The sequence below is a fragment of the Temnothorax longispinosus genome, unplaced genomic scaffold (genome assembly GCF_030848805.1).
Source record: "Temnothorax longispinosus isolate EJ_2023e unplaced genomic scaffold, Tlon_JGU_v1 HiC_scaffold_16, whole genome shotgun sequence".
NCBI classification, from domain to species: Eukaryota; Metazoa; Arthropoda; class Insecta; order Hymenoptera; family Formicidae; genus Temnothorax; species Temnothorax longispinosus.
In genome coordinates, this window is record NW_027269970.1 from 438,223 (window position 1) to 461,816 (window position 23,594).

A 23,594-nucleotide genomic window follows, 5' to 3' on the forward strand; every position below is an offset into this window, starting at 1 on the left:
TTATATCATTCACTAAATCTCAGAGTCCTTTCATCGCTGGTCACGATCTTTTAGAGTTGTCTGTGTCACTTAGCTCTAAACTGAGTCCAATGTGCTCTGTTTCTCGGCGTAACTACAGAGGTATTGTTGACACTGAGTTTCGTGATTATTTTCGATCCATTGCTGGTGCTGTACGGACCGAAATTAATAACTTATCTGAAGACACTAATGTGGACAGACTGTGTGGAGTGTTGACTGGTTCCTTGTTGGGGACACTTGATACCTTTGCTCCTACTCGTACCTTTGTAATTAAGAGGCCTCCTGTGCAGTGGCTTACTCCGGAATTGACTGCTCGGTTACATATTCGCGATCAGTTATATAAGCGTGCTAAACGTGCTAACAGTCTCTTAGGTTATGCTTCCTATAGACTCTTCCATAACCAACTCAATGCGGATATCAAGCGTGCTAAGAGCGAATTTTATTACAACTCCCTTACTGGTATTACTGATCCTGTCAAATTATGGAAACAACTTGCTCGGCTGGGGCTTGTAAAATCTACTCTTACTTCTCCGTTACATTTCTTTTCTTCTGACCAGCTGAACTTATACTTTGCGTTTGTTTCCAATGCTCAGCCTATGTGCCTCCATTTTGACTTTATCTCGGCCATTGCCTCGATCACATGTCCTTCTGATCGTCCTGAATTTGTTTTCTCTTCAATCTCACCTCGGTCAGTCCTTGAGCTTATGTCTGGGAGACCTCTTCACTCCTATGCTTCTGGTTCAGATGGTATTCCACTCTGTGTTTTGCGTATCGCATGGCCTATTATTTCGCCATTACTGGTGTCTGTATTTAATCGATCGTTAGACACTTCGTCGTTTCCGTTAGAGTGGAAGAAGGCATATTTTCGCCCGCTTTCAAAGATTCGAACACCACTATCCCCGTCTGATACGAGACCTATTGCGAACTTGCCTGAACTGTCTAAACTATTGGAGCGGATTGTAGCCTCACAAATATTAGACTACTTGAACGAGCATGATATACTGAATCCCAGACAGTCAGCTTATCGTTCTGGTTATAATACTCAGTCGGCACTTCTACGTATTTGCAATAATATCAAGCATGGGATTGATGATGGACTCATTACCATCATGATACTTTTCGACTTTAGCAAGGCATTTGATACGGTTCCCCATCTGCTACTACTTATCAAGCTCAGACAGATTGGCTTCTCTGACGCTGTCCTAAATTGGATTTTCTCCTATCTTACGGGCCGTTCTCAGGCAGTTATTGATGAAGCAGGCAATCTGTCTGACTGGCTATCTACATCGTCTGGTGTCCCTCAAGGTTCCGTACTTGGTCCTCTGCTGTTTTCTCTTTATATCAACGACATATATAAAATTTTACGTTATGTGCTTCATATGATTTTTGCTGATGATATTCAGATTTACCGCCTATGTTCACCAGCTGATATTCTTCATGCGTTGACATTAGTTGCGAGTGATGCCAATGCCATTTTTGACTACGCTAATATGAACGGACTCAAGCTTAACTCTGCTAAATCTAAGGTCATTATATTTGGCAGTCGAGCATACGTTAATAGTATTGATCTTAGCAGTCTACCACCTATTGTGGTGAATAATACGCCCTTACCATTTGTGGGCGAGGTGAGAAACTTGAGTGTCATTTTTACGTCAAATCTTTCTTGGACGAAGCATATCTCGTTGGTCTCACAAAAAGTCCATCATGCGTTGCATAACTTGAAATTCAACAATAACTCTCTTTGCACGAACCTCAGAATTAAACTTATTACCACCTTGATCATGCCACACATTGATTATTGCTGTCTTGTATATCATGATTTGACCAATGAGTTAAACACTAAGTTACAAAGACTTGTCAACTGTTGTATTCGTTTTATTTACGACCTTAAGCGCGACGAACATGTTACCGTTCAGACGTCAGCTGAAATGGCTCTCAGTTGAAAATAGACGATATTACTTTCTTGGATGCCAGATTTATCGCATTCTGCATATGAGTTCACCTTCATATCTGCGTGAGCTTTTTATCTCTCCGGCAGCGATCATGAAACTTCGAGCGGAACTTTTCACTTTTTACGATTCCGCTTGTCCAGATTCCGCGTGAACTTTTTCATGAATTTCAGAGGCATTACGAGCGATTATGTATTGAGATATATGAAAAGTGAAATCACTAAATATATGGTAACATCAGGTAAAAAAAATTACTAGTATCTTAAACCGCGAATCGCCGATATTTCAAGTTAAATTGCGAGAAAAATATATGTAGTAAGTAGCTGCAATCATGAATGTGACAATAAAACAGAAAGAAATATTGTTAAATAATTTGAAAAATCATGCGGATTTAGTCGAATAGACCGAAAAAGTGAAAGCAAACGGAAAATGGTAAATTAAAAGTACTATTATAATTATCTGTTAATTATGTGTCAAAGATATATGTATACATGTGATAGCTGAGGTTATTTAACTCGTAACTTATTATTAATATGTTTTATTAATATGTTTAGAATGATATGTGGAAGGTAGCTGAAATATAAGGTAGCTGAAAAGATTAAAAGATATAAGGTAGCTGAAAACATTAATGCAGCTAATGCAGGTCCTCGGAAAAATGGACAAGAATGTGCAAAGGTTATAATATGTATACCTACCTTTATTATGTCATAGTTTTAAAATTAAACACAGATTAAATTATTATTAATCTTTAAAAAAGAAGTCTTTATATGTAATAATCTATAATTCTTCTAGACATGGAAAGATATGAAATCGTACATGTTGAAGAAAGAAGCTAAACGAAGAATTATATACAAGGGACAGGTAGTGGATCTCCTCCTAAAATTCCTTTTATCAGAAGAGACAGTACAAGAATGTGGTCCAAGTAATGATTATTATGAAATAGTAGATGAGCAGAATATGTTATCACATCCAGAAGTAGAAGAAGATAATATAGAAAATGCATCGCCAAATATTGATAAAAGAAAGCAAAAGAATATTAATACAGTTACACAAAAAAATAGTACCAAAAAAGGTGATTTGAAAGATATGTTATATATAATGAAAGGTGTAAAAAGGATCTTTAATTTATATACATATAATAGTGAATTTACTAAGGGATCATTTAATATCTGTCTTAAATTGCAGAAAAGTCCACGCATCAGTTATCATACAGCATATTAAATATTCAAGAAAAGAAATTGAAAATGAAGAAAAAAGAATTAAAAATTAGAAAAAAAACATTAAAGGCACAAGAAGATATTTTAACTGAGTTGAAAAACATAAAATATATGTTACAGGCACAATCTGCAGATGAATTAGTATTGTAAGATCATTAACATATTTTAATTAAGATATATTTTAAACGTGATATTCTGTGGCACTGAACTCTATACATGCTGGAAAGATCTATTGTTCTAGCTGTCGCCGAGAGAAAGGTGCGTTTGGGTGTATGTACCTCTTCCTCTGTAGTACTACCTGATTGATCAATTGCATAAATAGGTAGAGACGCATGACATAGGCTGCGTTCCGATATTCACTGCAAGTACTATAAGCATCATTCTGGTCTTCGTTGCACATCGTATATCAAACCAAGATAGAGCGATGCTTACAGTACTTGCAGTGAATATCGGAACGCAGCCATAACTTACTGCGTCATATTTCTGCGATTGATCAATCAGGTAGTACTAGAAAGGGAGAAAAGTACACCCAAACGCACCTCTCTCTCAGCGACAGCCAGAACAATATAGATCACTCATTCGTGTATATAGAGTTTAGTGTTCTGTGCAATATAAATATTCGTGAAAAGTTTATTTGTGTTGTTAATAAAATATATATTCATTCATACAGCATTTTGAAAAAGTGTATATATTCTTTGTTTTGTACTACAAAAAATAATTCCCAAAAACTGTACAACGGTTATGCGTCTATTTAGATAATTATTGCTTTTGATGTTAAAAATTGCAAAATTTCTTATTCAACACTTAAATATAGGTGCGTACAATACGTGCGTATATACAATTTTTTCGTTTGGCTTCTTTTTTCAAAAAGAATTATTTCATATCTTTATGTAAAATATCTTTCAATAATTGCTTCGCGTGTCGCATGTCCTCTTGCGCGCATATTTGCAAGTGCATTATCTTCTGCCCCAATATCTTCATTAATATCCTCTTCTCTATATATTTCATCATCCGCAATATTGTATTGTTTAGCAATGTTATGCAACACACATGTTGCATTTACTATAAGTGCTGAAATATAACAAAGTTTTATAGTAATTTTAAGTATAATTTTTAGAAAATACCAAAATATATATATATTTTTCTTACCAGCAAATTCTGGTAAATAATGTAATGCCCTTTCTTTGCGCAAACATCTCCATCTGCCTTTTAATATTCCTATGGTTCTTTCCACGGAGCATCGTGCTCTTACATGACTGTCTGTATACACAGCACTTGGAGACCCTGGTGGCTGATTTAATTTTGGTGTCATGAGGTATGGCAACAATGGGTATCCAAAATCTCCTAAAATCGTAAGTTAAAAAACTAAACACTCCACAGACACTCCACAGACACACAGTAAATAAATAAATAAGTTTATGTTAGCACGCAACTATTATAATTCATATGTCAAATCTACTTCCCAGTAAGCAAGGAACATTAAATTTACGTTTAGAAATATTGACTTTATGTGTATTTTTTAAACGTTTTTTAATAATATTATACACATATTTGAAAAATATTATTTCGTAATATGATTTTTCTGAATGTTGTTAAAATATTTTAAAAACGTTACAGAAAATATTTTTCAAATGTTACTCTGACATTTATTTGAGATCAATGCAACAGTTCAATAGTATATTACACTACAAGGGCCGAAAGTTGAATTTTCGGCCCTGCGCCTCGGCTTCGCCTCGGGGCATCATGACGAGCAGGACCGAGATTTCAACTTTTGGCCCGCGTAGTGTATACGATTTTTCTTCATAGCCGGTCGAAAGTACGTTATTAATTTTACTTTTTTTAACTTTAAATGTTAATAAGCATGTTTTTGATGCCTGCCCCCGACATTTGTGGCACGAGCGAAGCGAGTGCTGCTGGTCGGGGGGGCAGGCATCAAATACATTCGAAGAGTCAAGTCTTGTCATATTTTGTAAAAATAAATTCACGTGCGTGCCAACGGGATGACCGTTGGTATGTGTGTGCACGTGTGTCGCACGGATTCGCACGCCAAGACGATCGATAAGCCGTCCGTCGTCGGGATCGCGTCTTCCGGCCGGGGAACGAGACGCGGATCGTCGGGAAGCCCGGCACGTGCCGGCACCGTTCCCTCGAGCCTACAAGCCGGCGAAAACCTAACCTGCAAAGGCAACTGACGCCTCGATCCTACGCTTCGAGAGGTACTGAAACGTAATCTCGAAGTTCCTATCCGGTTCGTGTTACCGCCGTATAGAGAGCGCGCGTGTACTTCTCACAGGGAGTAAATGTTAAACTTTCGTCCCTGCTATTAGGGACGAAAGTACGTACTTTCGACCGAGGTATGAAGAAAAATTCCTTGTAATTTGGACTTGGAAATAACGTTGGTAGTATATTAATTTTCTGTTGTTAGAATGTTATTGTTTCATATTGTGCGCAACGCTCATCGCGACAGACAACAGCCATGATGCGTACATTATCCTACGTACGATGCGTGAGTGCGTATACACGCGTGTGGATCGAGCAGTGCGGAGTGCTCTTTATTTACAGTATATTTATATATAAGTAAGTAACTATTATATTCTAAAAGTTGTATATTAATAATAAGAACTCAATTAACCATACGTGCTATGAATAGTAGCTGATATGATGATCTATAACCTATAATTTAGGTTAACTACAAATAACGTTCTTTGGGTATCGGTAGAAGCTATATAGTGGAATTATTTGCTATTTTCTTGCAATTTACTGCCGATTATTTTCAGCTGTTTGAGCGCGTCGAGATCATGAGCAGACGCACGCTTGTCGCAACAGCCAATCGGAAGCAGTAATAGTTCTGGAGACTGTAGTCGCATTATCTTACATATACGTATGATGCGTGAGTGTGTCATATATACGTATACGTTTGTGCTTGTGCTGTCGAGCACTTTTAATTGTATACAACATTTTTATATAAGTAATTATTATATTCTAAAACTTGCATATTACTGATAAGAACTCAATTATCTATATGTGCTGTAAATAGATAGCTGGTGATTCAAGATCTATTTTTCGACCTATATAAGAGAGATTTGCAGAAGAAAAGAAATATACCAAAGTATTAAGGATCGAACATATTTTTGATGTACTCGGACCGCGAGGCTGAACAATATTCTGAGGAAAGTATTATACAAGATACAAAGATTGGACAATATCTCCCCTTATCTTCCATTGACAATTTGAAGATATGCTAAAAACTGATCCAGAAGCTTTCATGCAAGTTGTAAGTAAAGCTGCTTATCACAATTATAATTAATTCTATAAACATTTACAAATAACATTTCGGGTTAGTAGTTACATAATCGTAGTAGATATAAATTTACACAATAAAATCAGACTTTAAAAATTTAAGAATTAAGAAAAGACTGTAAGAGATATCTCCTCTCCCTCTCCCTCTCTCTCCCTCTTTCTCCCTTTCTCTCCAAGAGTAGTAAATATAATATTTGTAATTTAGAGTCGACAAAGAGATCACCAGGACTTGTAATTTTTACCGATTTTTTGGTATTATTTTCAATGTAGTGCCTATAGCAAAGATTGTAATTGCGCATTATCTGTATCTACTGTTGTAATCTAAAATTACAACGAGTAATTATTAAATTATTTATAATAAAATTACAGAATAGCCTTTCGAAAGACTTCGAGGAAATTGTCTTTCGAAAGACTTCTCAATTTACGCTGACGCGGACGCGGAAGTTCATCAAGCTTCCGCGTCAATCGAACTATTGCGATATGCATAGGAATGTGCGACAACGCATTTCGACAATCGCGGAACCGCGGGAGTACAGCGAGATTGCGAATGCGCTCGGTCACTGACCGACCTCATTCGGGGGACCGTCGAACCCGGCGGAAAAGTGCCGACAGGGCATAACTCAAAGCAATATAAGGGACCGTCAAAGAAGCCGCGACGGAGAGTAATACACCGGAGACTCTACCCGTGACCGTTCTCGTAAGTCGTGTCGCGAAGTTCTACATTATAACAAAGCGCGTGCGAGATATAATAATTGTGAAAGGCAACTACAAGTGTAAGTTAGTGAGTGTAACAGGAGCGCTGAAATAAAGCTCCAATATAAAGTAAACGAAGTGAAGTTCATTTAACGACGCCTACACCTTGTTCCACCTGCGAACCCGACCGCTTCCTAGTCTGCCCGCCTGTGCCTACCGAGTCCCAACTCGTAAGGTCAAGAGATCCCGAAAATAATAAACGTTTTGCCGTAAGCCGTCACCAACCGGCGACGCGGCATAACATAATTTGGTGGCAGCGGTGGGATTGACCAAAGCACCAGGACAACTAGGAAAGACAACAGCAAGCCTGCCTAAGGTACGCAAATAATGTCTAGCAGTTAGCGCTGAGTACGACTAACAAGGAAGGAAATAAGTACGGTGGAACATCTGTGGATTGACCAAGAATCAGATCGACCGGCGGAAATAACCAAGGTACTGAGCGACCAAGGTATCCATAACGGTACTGAGCCAAAAGGGATCGATCAAGGCATCCTCAAGGACACCAAAGGGCGAAAAGAAAATAAAAGGCCAACACCCAAGGCCAAGTGCAAAGCAGCGGACGACGCCAAGAAGCGGACAACGCCAAAGCAGCGGACGACGCCAAGCAGCGGACAACGCCAAAGCAGCGGACGACGCCAAGCAGCGGACAACGCAGAAGCAGCGAACAACGAAAAGCAGCAACCGCGTTCGACAACCAACATCTTACTTCACGCCAGGGCCAGCCGCAAACAACGGAGCCTGCGAGCGACCATGCGAGCCGTACTTCTAATGTAAGTCGAGAAAATTTAAAATTGTACTACGCGTGAATGTCGGGAGAAAATAGTCCTCCCCGAACGCCAATAGCCAATGCGTCGTGGTTAATCAACGAATTTTCACCACGGGGAAATAGTCCGCGCGCGACAACACAAGCGACTTTAGATAACGTTCGTGTAGCATTAGAAACGCGACACTCGGACAGCGAAACCGAGTTACCGGAAAACGTTGTTACTGAGCGCGAGTTTCCGTTTGGTGAGATTGACGAGAGTCTATTCTCAAACGACCCCATTGACCGGACGGACGAAAAACCGCGTAGAAGCAGACCATACGTCAGCCGAACCCCTAGCAGAGTATCCTTGCGACGAGAATTTTCATTGACCTCTTACGAGAGCGATATATTCGACCCTAGCGAATACTATCGGGAAAACAACGGGAAGAGACGCGAACGGAAAAACCCCTAGTAGAAGAACGCACTCACACAAACCAGCCACAAGCGCAAGTTAAGGAAATCGAAATGGCACAGTCACAATCTGACGCACAGTACGCACCGCTATCTACGGAAACGCACGACGTAAGAGAAATATACAATTTATTACGGGAAATGCAGAAAATGCAAGAGGAATCGCGTATAGAAATGCGTGACGAAACGCGCGAATTACGAGAACGGTTAATAACACTAGAAAATAGTGCACGAAACGGCGACCAAGTAGGAGCCGGAAATGAAAGATATTCGAGCGAAAATTACGGACGGACGGAACACGATATAAGAAATCGGCGTAGTTCCATACCGAATGCTATAACGTTAAAAGAAGCACGAAGCATGATCCCTGAGTTCGATGGGACGTCGCGACAGAAATTACAAGAATTTATAAACGCGTGCACATATGCGGTACATAATATACAGCCTACAGACGAAGAATCATTAGTACAGGCGATTTTGTACACAAAATTAAAAGGAAAGGCAATGCAAGATTTTGAAACGCGAGATATACAAACATTCGCTCAATTAAAGCAACAATTAGAAGATTGCTATCAAGCCAAGCAGAGCACTACCCATTTGCAGATTGAGTTTAATACGCTCAAGCAAAAGCCAAACGAAAGCGCACATGCTTTTGGGCAACGAGTTGATCTACTAGCCATGAAGCTATATGACGCCATGATAGAAGGGGAAGATCACTCCAGTATGTTTAAACGCGCGATCCAGCAAACGATACAAAAACAAGCTTTAATTAATTTTCAAATAGGATTGCGCGACGAATTAAAAATACTTGTACGTTCGCAGCGATATGCGACGCTACAAGAAGCCATAACGGGAGCAAGCGCGGAAGAAAAGCTCATAGGGCCGACCGCGACAAAAACGGGCGCCTCGCTATACAAAAATAAGCCAGGATATACGAGACAGCCCCAAAATCAGAGCGTACAATGTTTTAAATGCGGAAAAACTGGTCATTATGGACGGGAATGCCGAAGCCAAGGAAACGCATTACCTAAACCTAGCAAACCTGCACAAGTAAATGCACTGCAGAAATATTGCAATTACTGCAAAAAATCGGGGCACAACCGAGATGAGTGTTGGACATTAAAAGGGCGAAGCTACACCCCCAACACCAATAAATTTAGAGAAAAAAGACAACAATTGAAAGTGCCGAACCGAAGGAAGAACGCTGACTCTGCAAGCAGCGAAGACGAGCAAGAGGAGGCGAGAGGAAAACAACCACGACCTGCCTCAGAATATCGGGTTACACATATCAAAAGTGTGCCATACGGCCGTACGAAGCCAGAACTGTTATTAACAAGATTACCCATACGAGAGGTAAAACCCGGAGCATCGAATATGCTATATGACTCTGGTTCAACAATTTCATTAATAAAGCTAAACGCGTTAAAAGATGACGCCCCAGTCTATGAAGATCGCATAGCTCTCACCGGAATCACGGGACACAAAATACACACACTCGGAAAGGTGTATGCGACCATTGAAACAAATAAATTAAAAATTAAACACGCATTTTATGTGGTAGGAGAAGACATGGCCATAGAGTACGATGGAATCCTAGGAATAGATTTCCTACGGACACACGCCGCATCTTGCGATTACGAGCAAATGCAATTAAAAATAAAGGAAGAAACTTTCAAATTGCACCCGTATGGAAAGGTCACACTAAAGCCTCGCAGCGAGACTATAATAGAGGCAATTACGGATAAAAATGAAGAAGGTATCGTACAAGCAAGAGAGATGAAACCAGGAGTTTATATTGGAAACTGCCTAGTGAAACCGGAGAATCATATTTGCATTGTAAGCGTAATAAATACTACAGACAAGGAAATTGAAATACCGATTCCACAAGTTACGCTGGAAGAACTAGAAACAGATACTCATACAAAAATACATGCAACATTGACGGGAAAGGAAACTAAACCTGCTGTATCTCGAAACGAACGCATCTGACTAGCATTACGTACGCAGCACTTAAACGCCGAGGAAAAACGATCACTCCAACACATATGCGAAGAATACGGCGATTTATTTCATTTAGAAGGAGAGCCATTATCGTGTACTGAAGCAGTAAAACACGAAATAAACACACGCGCTGACGCTGCGCCTGTGAATGTAAGACCATACCGACTTCCAAACAAGCATAAAGCGGAAGTAAATCGGCAAGTACAAGAAATGTTAGAAAACAAAATAATTCAAGGCAGTACTAGCCAATGGAATGCACCGTTGTTAGTGGTACCTAAAAAAGCTGACGCAGCCGGAAATCCAAGGCTCCGAGTAGTTGTAGACTTTCGGAAGCTAAACGATCTAACGATAGGCGACTCATTCCCACTGCCGAATATCACTGATATACTTGATCAGTTGGGGAACGCCAAGTATTTTACTACGCTAGATCTGGCATCTGGGTATCACCAGATACCGATGGCCGAACGAGATAAACACAAGACGGCATTTTCGACACCTTACGGCCACTACGAATTTAATCGCATGCCGTTCGGGCTAAAGAGCGCGCCCGCAACGTTTCAGCGGTTAATGACTTCTGTACTAACTGGCCTACAGGGAATTAAATGTCTTGTGTACCTAGATGACATAGTAGTGTATGGACCTAGCCTGGAGGACCACAACAAACGATTAAGAGAGGTGCTACAAAGACTCCGAAAAAACTGTTTAAAATTACAACCGGAGAAGTGTGAATTCTTGCGCAAGGAAGTGATCTACCTAGGCCACATTATATCGGAGAATGGAATTTCTCCAGACCCGTCAAAACTAGTAGCGATAAAAGAATTTCCTACGCCAAAAAGAGTTAAGGACGTGCAATCATTTATCGGCTTAGCCGGTTACTATAGAAAATTCATAAAAGATTTCTCGAAGACAGCCAAACCGTTAACAAAGTTAACAAAGAAAACGGAAAAATTTGAATGGACTGCAGAGCAAGAAAATGCTTTCAATAATTTAAAAGAAAAACTAACAACGGCACCTGTGCTTAAGTATCCGGATTTTACGCAAGAGTTTATTATAACTACTGACGCATCCGACCATGCCATCGGAGCAATACTATCTCAAGGAAAGATAGGTGAAGACCAGCCAATAGCTTATGCCAGTCGAATTCTATCACGAGCAGAACAAAATTATAACACCACGGAGAAAGAGTTGTTAGCCATTGTATGGGCGGTCAAACACTTCCGACCTTACGTGTACGGCACCAAATTTAAAATTGTGACCGACCACAAGCCGTTAACATGGTTATTTAACGTTAACGATCCAGGCTCAAGATTGATTCGATGGAGATTACAGCTGGAAGAACACAATTACGAAATTATACACAAAGCCGGAAAGGCGAATGTAAACGCCGACGCACTGAGCCGCAATGTAAAACGAGACGAAATTGCCGCAGAAGAAGAACCGAAAATCCACACGATAAACGAGGATAATTCCAACGAAGAGGAAGCAAAAATATATACAGAAGAAGAAAAGAAGCAGATATTACATGAGTACCATGATGCACCTATAGGAGGGCACCAAGGCGTCGAACGAACAATAAATAGAATCCGGTTAAATCATAACTGGCGCGGATTGACGAAAGACGTCGAAAAATATATAGCTAAATGCGAGCTATGTCAAAGAAATAAGTTATCGCGGAAAAATAAAGTACCGTTGGTAATTACGGACACACCTACCAAGCCGTTCGAGAAATGTGCTTTGGATATTGTAGGGCCACTTACGATTACAACGAATGGAAATAAATATTTATTAACATTTCAAGATAATTTAACGAAATATAGTAAAGCGATACCAATTCCAAACCAAGAAGCAAGTACAGTAAGTAAGCAATTTGTGACAAAAATTGTCTTAGAGCATGGAATTCCAGAAAAAATTCTGACCGATCAAGGCACGAATTTTTTGAGCGAGGTATTCAAAAACACCTGTAAACTTTTGAAGATAAACAAAATTCAAACTACCGCGTATCATCCCGAAAGCAACGGAGCACTCGAAAGATCCCACCGAACATTAGCAGAATACCTGCGACACTACATAAACGAGGACCAAACGGATTGGGATGAGTGGATACCGTTTGCGATATTCGCATATAATACAACGCCGCACACAGCGACGGGGTATACACCGTTTGAGCTAGTATACGGTCACCAAGCGGAATTACCGACAGCACTGACAAAACCACCTAAACTCACGTATAACTATGATGATTACGCACAAGAGTTACGGGAAAGATTAAGAGCAACCAACAAAGTTGCCAGGGAACACGTACAAGAGGAAAAGATTAAAGCGAAAAAACAGTATGATACAAAGACTAAAGAAACCAGTTTTCGTGTAGGTGACAGAGTACTTATGCACGATGAAACGTTACGACGAGGACGTTCAAAGAAACTTGAATCCCTATGGACAGGACCGTACACAATTATCGAAAAGAATTCAGATGTTAATTATACTATAAAGAAAGGAAGAAAAATAATGCGTTTACATGTAAACAAATTAAAACTTTTTATAGAAGAATAACAAAAAAAAAGAGAGAAAAAGAGAAAGAAATACACCCTGAAACAGAATGTCTCTGTTACAGAATACTCGCGTGCTGGAGAGGGCAAGCATTAGCCCAAGCAGAAAAAACGGAACCACATTATAAAATCCAACAATTCCAAAATCACCCAGGGATGTATTACGAGAAGCTTGGAAGAATGCACTATTCCCGGAAGACATGGAAGTTAGTCATTAAATTTGATTTAACAACGCTAAATCGAAGACACGAGCAAATTGAAAAATATATACAGGAAGCAAGAATTACATGCGACAATAAGATTTTACAATTACTGCATAAGGAAACGTGCCTCACCTTTGAAAATATCGCAAGAAAGAAAATTAGAATATTTGACAAAAATCCTCACGCAGATCAACACAATATACAAAACGTCGACAGACTCAAGGAGGGGATTAGTGGACGGAATAGGTTCAATAGCAAAATCACTGTTCGGAACGATGGATGCAAACGATGAAAAGCGCATCAACGAGCAATTGCAACTGTTGGGAAACAATCAACAGACGTTACACCACGTAATGCAGAATCAGATCAAGGTGATGAATGCCACCATAGGGCATATAGAGAAATTAGAAGGCATAATGGAACGAAATCGTAATCTATTAGAAAAACGATTTACAGATTACCTTAATAAGGACGAAATAAAAGAACATTTTGAAATTGGTATAGCGGTAATCACAGATCTAATCCGCGACGTCGAGAACATACTTGAATATTTGGCATGCATAAGAAAGGGAACAATGCATCCGAAATTAATGCCAGTAGAGGATATCACCTGGCAATTGAAAGAAGCAAGTCAGCAATTGCCACCGGGATCATATTTCCCGTTTAGAGTCCACCTCGAAGACTGGTTTACGATTGAAAAACACACGACAATAAAGGCATTCTACAAGAATAATCAAATATATACCGTCTTACTTTTTCCCCTAATCACACCACCGCTCTACGATATAATGAGCGTTATTGAATTTCCTGTGCTCACGCGCAAGAATATACTTACATCAGTAAGAGTCGACAATAAAATAATAGCAGTAGACAAAGAAAGAGTGAACTACATGCTTTTAGATGAAGATTATCTAGCAAAGTGTACTTCTACCAATCTACAGTACGTATGCACACAAAATACACCGGTATATCGTATAGATGGAAACGCACCGTGCGAGATACAAATGTATGTTCAACAGCAACATTACTACAAAATGTGCAAATTCAGACACACTGTTACAACACAAACAAAGTGGATTTCATTACGACGACCACACGATTGGCTGTATTCAACAGTAACTGAACAGCCAATACTTATACAATGTAATGAACACGAGGAGAAGCAGATAATCAACAACACTGGCAAAATTACGCTGGAAAAGGAGTGTAAGCTAATGACAACCGATATGACAGTACAAGCTGAAGAAACAATATACGAGACAGATATAGAGACATATTTACCCGAAGTAAATATTTCGCTTACATATGACCATGAAACGATCACATTACAGAACGAGACAACGGACGATTTAACTCAGCATCGAGCTGAACTGACAGAATTAAAAACACAAATACAAAAAATGAATACTGACCTAGAGGACGACGACCGAAATTTTTACGTCCGAAAACAATTCATATACCCAATGACAGCGAGCGGTATAATTACATTAGCCATAGTAAGCACTGTAATATACGTATTAATAAAAAAGAAAAAGAACCCACGATCACCACTTACATTATACGACGAAGAAAGATCATTTCGACCATACGGATTTCCGAAACCAATTTTAAAACGTAGTGTAAGTACTAGGTTCTAATAGAATAGTAAACGATTATACCAAAATATTGTACACGGGTATTATAAAATGTAAAATATATATAAGGGAAAAATATAGAAATGGGTATACAACAAAGTATAAATTAAAAAAATATAGCGAAAACTCGCGAACCTCGTTTTCTCTTTTTAACGGGGGAGGGATGTTGTAATCTAAAATTACAACGAGTAATTATTAAATTATTTATAATAAAATTACAGAATAGCCTTTCGAAAGACTTCGAGGAAATTGTCTTTCGAAAGACTTCTCAATTTACGCTGACGCGGACGCGGAAGTTCATCAAGCTTCCGCGTCAATCGAACTATTGCGATATGCATAGGAATGTGCGACAACGCATTTCGACAATCGCGGAACCGCGGGAGTACAGCGAGATTGCGAATGCGCTCGGTCACTGACCGACCTCATTCGGGGGACCGTCGAACCCGGCGGAAAAGTGCCGACAGGGCATAACTCAAAGCAATATAAGGGACCGTCAAAGAAGCCGCGACGGAGAGTAATACACCGGAGACTCTACCCGTGACCGTTCTCGTAAGTCGTGTCGCGAAGTTCTACATTATAACAAAGCGCGTGCGAGATATAATAATTGTGAAAGGCAACTACAAGTGTAAGTTAGTGAGTGTAACAGGAGCGCTGAAATAAAGCTCCAATATAAAGTAAACGAAGTGAAGTTCATTTAACGACGCCTACACCTTGTTCCACCTGCGAACCCGACCGCTTCCTAGTCTGCCCGCCTGTGCCTACCGAGTCCCAACTCGTAAAGTCAAGAGATCCCGAAAATAATAAACGTTTTGCCGTAAGCCGTCACCAACCGGCGACGCGGCATAACACTACTATGTTTATAGTGATTTTGATTGTGGCGTAACATACGCATATATTTTTTGTTTATGACACAATTTATTAGATGAAAAAATAGATGAAAACTCTAAAAGTGTCAGTAACATACAGACAAAATCATCCAAACGTCATATCAAATAAGTACTAACGCATTCACACTACATTGTTCAAGTCTTTTATGCATATAGATATTCTATATATAAATGTGTGTTGCTTTGTTTTACCATATTTAGCAGAAAGATTAAGTATTTATATATAAAAATCTTCTTGCAAACTTTTCGTATATTTTTAAGCTTTTAAATTTAATGGAAATGGTACAGTAATATTTTTTTACAATTTTCTTTAACGGACCAAACATACTGATAATATATAAAAGTTGTACAATTTTTGTAACAGATAAATATTTACATTGACAGCTCGAGATCTTTACTTTGAAATTTTTTAATCATTTTTGTGATATATTGAGCAAATGCTCTAATTGATTTACACCTATTTTTATTATGTAAAAGCATTTGTAATTCTATGCAACCAATGCGATATATGTAAATTTTCTAAAAGAAGGTAGAATTTTGTCGGTAAAGTTTTCAAATATGGTGTCCTTCAAAAATCAAAATGTATTTGTATTAATTTCTATAATGTATTCAACTGTATGTTTTATGTATAAAACGATCAAATAGAATCTTGAAGAGAAGCACCCAATGGGTCTAAAACCAAAAATGGTTACTCTGACTCTTTTTACAAACTTATATCTATAATATATGTCCTTTAATGTGTTCTATAATATCCCATAATATGTGTTATTATATTTTAAAAGTCTTCTGAATTATTTTCCTTGCAATTTATAATAATAAACTGCATTATATAGAATTACAAGTATAAATTTTTCAGGTGAACAAGGTTATGTTAATTGGAGGGAAACATGAAAAGGATTTTATTAGAAGAAGTTTGAGTGCTACATTTTCTGATGACTTAGCCTCCATGTGTTTATGGACTGGCCAAAAAAATAATTATAAAATTGGAGATACGCAATTCTGAGCATTAAAAGTAAGTAATTTTTTAAGAGATGTATATATTACTTGCAGTATTAAATGTTATGTTTTATGTCTCAGAATTTATTAAAATTGTCTCCTATTTTTTTGTGGCAATCATCGTTAAAAAGCAGGACACACATACACGTTAAAAATTCTTACAAAATAAAAGAAAAATATATATATATCCATAAACTAATACTTTTGATCGATTTAGTATATATGTAAACTATTCCGGAAACTTTTGTGTTATTTCAATAATTATCATAAGTTTTAATTGCCGTTAAATTAACATTATTTATTTCTTTCATCTAACAATAAACTGTATTGAATTTTTCTTATTCCAGAAGCTTTTAGAGCAATATTCCCTCGGAATACAGAAAAAGATTTTGAACACTTTGTAATGGAGTGGTTCAGATTCGCAAACGTCCGTAAGAAAAGAAAAAAACATTAAAAAGGTAATGTAATGTATTTTGGTATATACTCTCTATAAAATAAAATTATTATAGTTTGCCACGTTATAATTTATAAGTAGCTTTTTCACTAATTTAATTCTACTTTTATTTTTCAGGAAGTGATAAATATATTATCTTACTTGCGTGGCTCCGCGCGAGTGATTATTATAGTAACAAAAGGGTCTTAGGTTTGATCTCGACTCAGTCTGCATCCCGCATATACAGTCCTCGTTTAACTTGTTTCCCTGTAAGGGGTTGATTAGAGGAAGTAAATGGTTTAAGGATTGAAAGACCTGTATGTGGTTTAATAATCCGTTTTAGAAAGTTTGTAGAATGAAAAAAAATACATAGGTCTAGGCAATAGTAAAAAGAAAATTTTTATACATTAGAAATAGTGATTTGTGCTATATGATCTAAAAGGATAAGGTCGAAGGCACTAACACCCTCATTCGAGGGGACACGTTTCAAATAAAAAAGGAAGATTTTGATAAAATTATTTGGTTTGACATTTTTTCTCAATATTACGTTTAGTTTGTATTCAAGGATCAACGACGAAGATGTGGAACCACATCTGATCTTGCCTTAAAATGCATTTTTTCCTGGATTTGAGACAGAAATCTGATTTTTTTATTTGAAAGATGAGTTTTATTCCAAAACCTTCCGCTAGGATCAGTGATCTTCACCAAAGATATTATTGTGATAAACTGAAAACTGTAATATATGGTATATATTATTTTTATATAAATAAAACTTTTTTTATGATAATTAGTGAATTATTCCCTAATACAGATTAGTATATAACAGGCCTGGGCAACTTCGAACTCCGGAGTCACGACACTCCCCTATTTTCCGTAGATAGAAAAGAAGTGTCGTGGTTCTGGAGCTCAAAGTTGTCCTAACCTGGTCTATAAAAGCAATCTAAATATTAATTAGACAATAAATATTGAGATATTTTATTACTATTGCATATTTATTGAAAACATGTTGCCTGTAATAGAAATAAAACATCAATAAGAACTTTAAATAAATGTTAGAATTAATATTACAGTAATCTTAATATAATATTGTAATAAAGTTGATAGTACGTTTAAATTTTTATGTCAAAAACATTACAGGAATGATAGAAAAACCTTAGCGCAATGTTATTTGCAACGTTATGGCACTCCCATTTCAACATTACTGAAATTTCGGAATCGTGGTCAAAGTATGTTCATAATGATGTTCTATACAACATTAAGAACTACATATTTAACAACATTACAAGTTATAGAATATCGTTGCAATAACATTGTAATAATGATTTTTTGCTTACTGGGTTGTAATAATAAATATTTATTGATTTAAAAATTTTTCACGTAGATAAAGGAATTGCAGAATTAATATGATTGTCATAATTTATTACTATATTAAATATTCTTGTATTGTTATTTATATAAATTGCAATACCTTTAATTTTTTATTAATACAATTTTTTCTAAGAATGATAAAGATAATCTCTCTTATAATATCTCTTGTAGCATTTTTCTTTATTAATACATCTTAATATATAACAACCATACTTCTCCTTACCTAATAACCAGATATTTCTTCTTCCATTTTCGTATTTATCTAACATATGCCTCCACAATCGGGATGAGCTCCATACTCTAGCATCGTGTGTACGGCCACCATGGTTTGCAGTAACAGCTAATATTTTGCAATGATAATCACACACGTAAAGTATAATAATAATGCGATACACTTTCAAAATATGTACGTACAGTCGTGAACAATAAGGTTGACAATTATTTTTGCAGGATTTTTAAAATGCATCTTTCTTGTTCAATGGGAGAATTCTTCTATTAGAAAACTAATTCTCCCATTGGATAAGACAGATGCGTTCCAACTTTCATTAAAAAAGTATTCATCAACGTTATTGTCCACAACTGTACTTCATAAGAAAGTAATAAATTCTCTGTAATTAAAAAAAAATACAATGAGTACATTCATTACTACAACCGCTCAATGAAGGGTTGCTTAGTACTGAATACACCCAATTATTACAACACATATCAATTAACTCTAGCTGAATGATGCCTAGGTCTCAAGAGATCCAAGCACCATAGTCTGTGCGGTTGTTGAAACCATTAGTATATTGCAAGGATTACATATAATTTGTACTTACAATCATAACATTTAAAGAATAAAATAACTTTCTATTTATGTATAAATGTTCTCTATTTCTTCCAGGTGGCCAAATCGCTACATGCGTCCCATCTATAGCTCCTATCACACCTGGGAAATTCGTGTGAATCAAATACCTAAACATATAATTTACTTTTGCACAAAACAAAAATCATGATGTAAAATTTTGGGAGGGTCCCATTTGACCACGTTGCGATTGACCACAGTCACTCACAACAACCGGTGCATAAAGTTTTTCCACTGGACCAACTAATCAGAAAATTTCATATTAAATTAGCCAATTAACGACGTGGGCAATCAGGTCCCACCCACAATTTTCTACAAAGTTTAAGTATTTTTGTACCTCAGTTCACACACACACACACACACACACACACACACACACACACACACACACACACACACACACACACACACACACACACACACACACACACACACACACACACACACACACACACACACACACACACACACACACACACACACACACACACAAATTAGAGAACAATTTAAAATAATTATAAAATTATGCTTTTTTTTTTCAAGAAGACCTAGAAGCAACATATCTAAAATAGGTGGATAATTACAACTTACTGTTGCTGGATAACTTGAATCTCGTTGTTCTGAGTAGGGAACTTTATCCATTGTGGCATTATAGCATTTATTGCATTTACAATTTCATGTAATGCTCCACTAACTGATGCTTGCCACATACAAGTCAAAAAATCTTGTCCCAGTCTTCTCTGATAAGATCCCGAACTTAAAAAAGTTAAGGTTGCCAAAAGCTTCAAAATAGGAACAACAAAAATAAAATGTTAATCACAATATTACTTTCATAATATAAAAAATTAAAAAGGACTTATATTAAGTATTTATTTATAATTGCTTTACTTCTACCTTTAGTTCTAATGGAATTGCCGTTGCTCTCACAGCTTCATGCACATAGGGTCGTATAGCATTGCATAAGTCAAATGTAGCATCTTTTGAAAGTCTGGTGTATTAAATATCTTACTTAAAAATTTAATTTTTGATATATTTCATGAACAAAATTGCTGATATAAACGTGAATGTGGCAAATCATATTGCCTAAACTCGATAAACACTATTAACTTTCAATATATATATTTGGCCACTAACATCTTTAAGAAATCTATATAAAAAATCTTATAAATCCATCCTCATCTCATTGATTTAGGAACTATTACATGCATAGAACCAGTACCTTTGTTTACTACTTATATATTAAATATTGTTGAGTGTCCTTTTACCTACCTATATAAATGAATAAATTGCGACTCCAAAATGTCAAAAGGATTAACAGCATCACGCAGTTGTCTTCTTTGTATTTTCAAAATATTTCTTTCTTCTTTTTCTGCAAGTTGCAGCTGCCAAACAGCAAGTGCCATTGTGGCCGCTGGTCACTTTCGCTGGGGCGTCGCGTGCCCTTCGCAGAGGATATGCCGTAGCGTGAGAGGAATCGTCGAGTGATCTGAGAGACAAATGTATGTAATAAATAGGTCGTTTATTCTATGTCCTATAATACAGATGTAGGTGTGTCAGTGTGCGGAAGAAGACCCTGAGAAGGGCCGTTGAGGCGGCCCTGAAAAGGGCCGTTTGGGCTCTTCAGGTGCTGTGGTCTGGCCAGTGCTTCGTAGTCGATGGCCTGGTGTACAGCATCTGCCCTCGATAAGGCGTCGGCTACGACATTGTCTTTTCCTGACACATGTCGTATGTCCGTGGTGAACTGAGCCGTATATTCGAGGCGTCGTGTCTGCCGTGGTGAGCTGCTTGGTAGGTGATGGCGGCAGAGGCGACAAGAGTGGAGGCACCGTCCATGATAGTTGAGGAGAAGTGTAGCGCCGGACTCTTACGTCCCACGTTGAGTGTGCGTGGAGGACGAGTCGGTCGTACCGGCGAGAGCTGGAGCGGGACGAGTTTCCCCGTGTGGCCAGGACGGTAGTCCAGGGGCCGTTGAGGGCGTCTCGGTGTCGGCAGGCGGAGTGGCGGAGTGGCGCAGCTCGTCTCGGTGGTGGCCGTAGCTTCGGCGGCGGCAAGGTGGCGGCGAGATATAGTATCTCTTATCCAAAAGACTTCTCCTGGTCTTGGCGGTGAGCCTGCGAGCAGTCGATAGCTGCCTAGGCCGTCGCTGTGTGGCCTTTTATTCTTCCCTGTCGGGAAATGAAACGCGAGAAAGTCTGCCACCTGTTGGCGGCACTCTCGTCTACCCTACTGAAAAAAATCACGTCACGAAATCACGTCATGAAATTACATCACGAAATCACGTAACGAAATTACGTAATTAATGACATAATTAATCACGTAACGGATTGTTCCAAATCGGTACGTGATTTTAAAAATTACGTAATTTAAAAAATTACGTAATGCTGGGAAACACATTTTTTTTTTAAATCTGGATAAAGTTATATAGGAACTACAAAGTTTGTTTAATTGCTTCTTCGTCGTAACTTATGCATGTAAAACATGATTTAAGCAAAATAAGTGGTTCTAAATAAAAAATCAATACTGTATATTAATTATATTGTCTATAATTTTATTTTTATGAGTCAACTTTTTAAGTATATAAGTGAGTGTAAAAGTGCATAAGTATAAGTATATAAGTGTGTATATCAAATATAATAATATAATAAAATAAATAGCATATATAACATAGACAACTTAGATATATGTTATGGTAACGTTAACAAGGTTAACTCATTTTAACATTGGTAATATGGTAACACTAAACTTAATCACTATCCGATAATGATTCACTGGAATTTGAATCATTGCTACTTTATGAAGAACTTGATGAATTGGGCGATGTTGGACGTCAATGACGTTTTCTTTGTTTTTCTTCTTCTTCTGCAAAACATTTTTAACATCATTATTATTAAGGTGTTTTTAATTTTTTATTAGTAACTTTTAGAATATATTGTTTTCTAATTTTTTGTATTTATTTATTGAAAGACTTTGTTTTAAAAAATCTAGACTGTTAAGATCTAGCATGTTAATTAAAAATGTTTATTATTTTTTATAATCATCTATGCTAACAATAAATGTTTAAAAATATTAAAATTTTTTATTTAATTCAATATCTTATATTTTACATGTAAACACAACTATATTACAAATTATTTTTTTAAGTATCTTTTTACTGTTAAAGAGTTCTTTAACTGTGTATAAAGTAATGAGAAAAATATCAATTATTAAAAGAAAAAGTACTATACCTTAAAGATTAATTCCATTAAGTTACTTGTTTTTATAAATTTTTATGAATATATCAATCTATAAACACATATTTTCCATTAAAAAATACAAAAAAATATTACCTTTAAACATATAAAAATTATTTGTCTATTGTTGTTTAAAAAGTATTGACAAACACAGCAGGTATGACGAGAATTCTTGAGTACGTGAGCGATAGAAAGAGAGTTCCTTTTAAGAAAATTTCATCTTTATTGTATGTAATTCTTTCTAAAAATATGCCAACGTAAAACAAATTGATATGAACTAAAGAGTTTTTACGTGAATATAAACAAACAAATCAGTAATCAGTCCTAAAGATAGAATAGAGAATAAACTAAAAAGAGTCAGATCTTACAGGACGGAATCAAAGTATCTAAATTACTGACTGAGAATGAGAGTCCGAAACGTATTTGAATGTAATGCTGCTGACGAAAAAAGAAAGATAGAAAAATGAAAAAGGGGGCCCTCTGGATGAATGTCTATCAGATCGGTTCTTGGGCTAGAATTTTAGGCCAGAGCCACAAGAACAAAATGCAGATCTCAGATCTGAAAACGAGAATGAACCTAGCAGAGGCTCTTGTATTTTGACGACCAATGTCGATCTTCAATATGGCGTCTTAAGATTCGGAATCTATCAATATTCCCTAACCTAACCTAACCTAACCTATCAAAGGCCCCGCTCATGGGATTAGATCTCTCGCCTCGATCTTCCCTCACGGACGCTAGTCGTTGCAGCTCTCCTTTTCCTGCTGATGAGTCCACTCCATGGTCATCTGAATCTTGCTCGGTCAGAGTCCAAAACCTTTGCAGTTGTCAAGATGAATCCGAAAGAAGGGCAGAGAATCGACTCGTCCGAAAGATCGTATGCAACTGCGGCCATGACACCTGAGCGCTCCCACCTCCTTCTTCTCTTGTCCTGAACAAGGTGGGGGCGCTCAGGTGTCATGGCCGCAGTTGCTTGCGATCTTTCGGACGAGTCGATTCTC

General features: G+C 37.3%; 1 protein-coding gene and 1 long non-coding RNA gene across 2 annotated transcripts; one reads left to right on the forward strand and one right to left on the reverse strand.

The window, feature by feature from the left end:
• Window positions 1-3,539: 3,539 nt before the first annotated feature.
• LOC139823690 (putative nuclease HARBI1) lies at window positions 3,540-20,768 on the reverse strand. Its single transcript, XM_071796203.1, has 7 exons — window positions 20,635-20,768; window positions 20,260-20,353; window positions 19,957-20,147; window positions 19,336-19,475; window positions 18,745-18,885; window positions 4,334-4,528; window positions 3,540-4,255 (listed from the first exon to the last, which is right to left on the reverse strand). The coding sequence occupies exons 1-7, from the start codon at window positions 20,766-20,768 to the stop codon at window positions 4,071-4,073; spliced, it is 1,080 nt and encodes a 359-aa protein (XP_071652304.1). The 3' UTR covers window positions 3,540-4,070.
• Window positions 6,252-17,940, forward strand: LOC139823691 (uncharacterized). Its single transcript, XR_011734854.1, has 4 exons — window positions 6,252-6,458; window positions 16,581-16,736; window positions 17,068-17,178; window positions 17,292-17,940. It is a non-coding gene; the product is annotated as an uncharacterized lncRNA (long non-coding RNA).
• Window positions 20,769-23,594: the final 2,826 nt, after the last annotated feature.

What these genes read in the sequence shown, in the direction of transcription:
- LOC139823690 (XM_071796203.1), bottom strand. Translation starts at nt 20,768, where the DNA reads ATGGCACTTGCTGTTTGGCAGCTGCAACTTGCAGAAAAAGAAGAAAGA. An exon ending in ATTCAAGTTATCCAGCAACA is followed by an intron (nt 19,476 to 19,956) that starts GTAAGTTGTAAT and finishes TTATATGTTTAG; the next exon opens with GTATTTGATTCACACGAATT. An exon ending in AAGAAATATCTGGTTATTAG is followed by an intron (nt 4,529 to 18,744) that starts GTAAGGAGAAGT and finishes TTACGATTTTAG; the next exon opens with GAGATTTTGGATACCCATTG.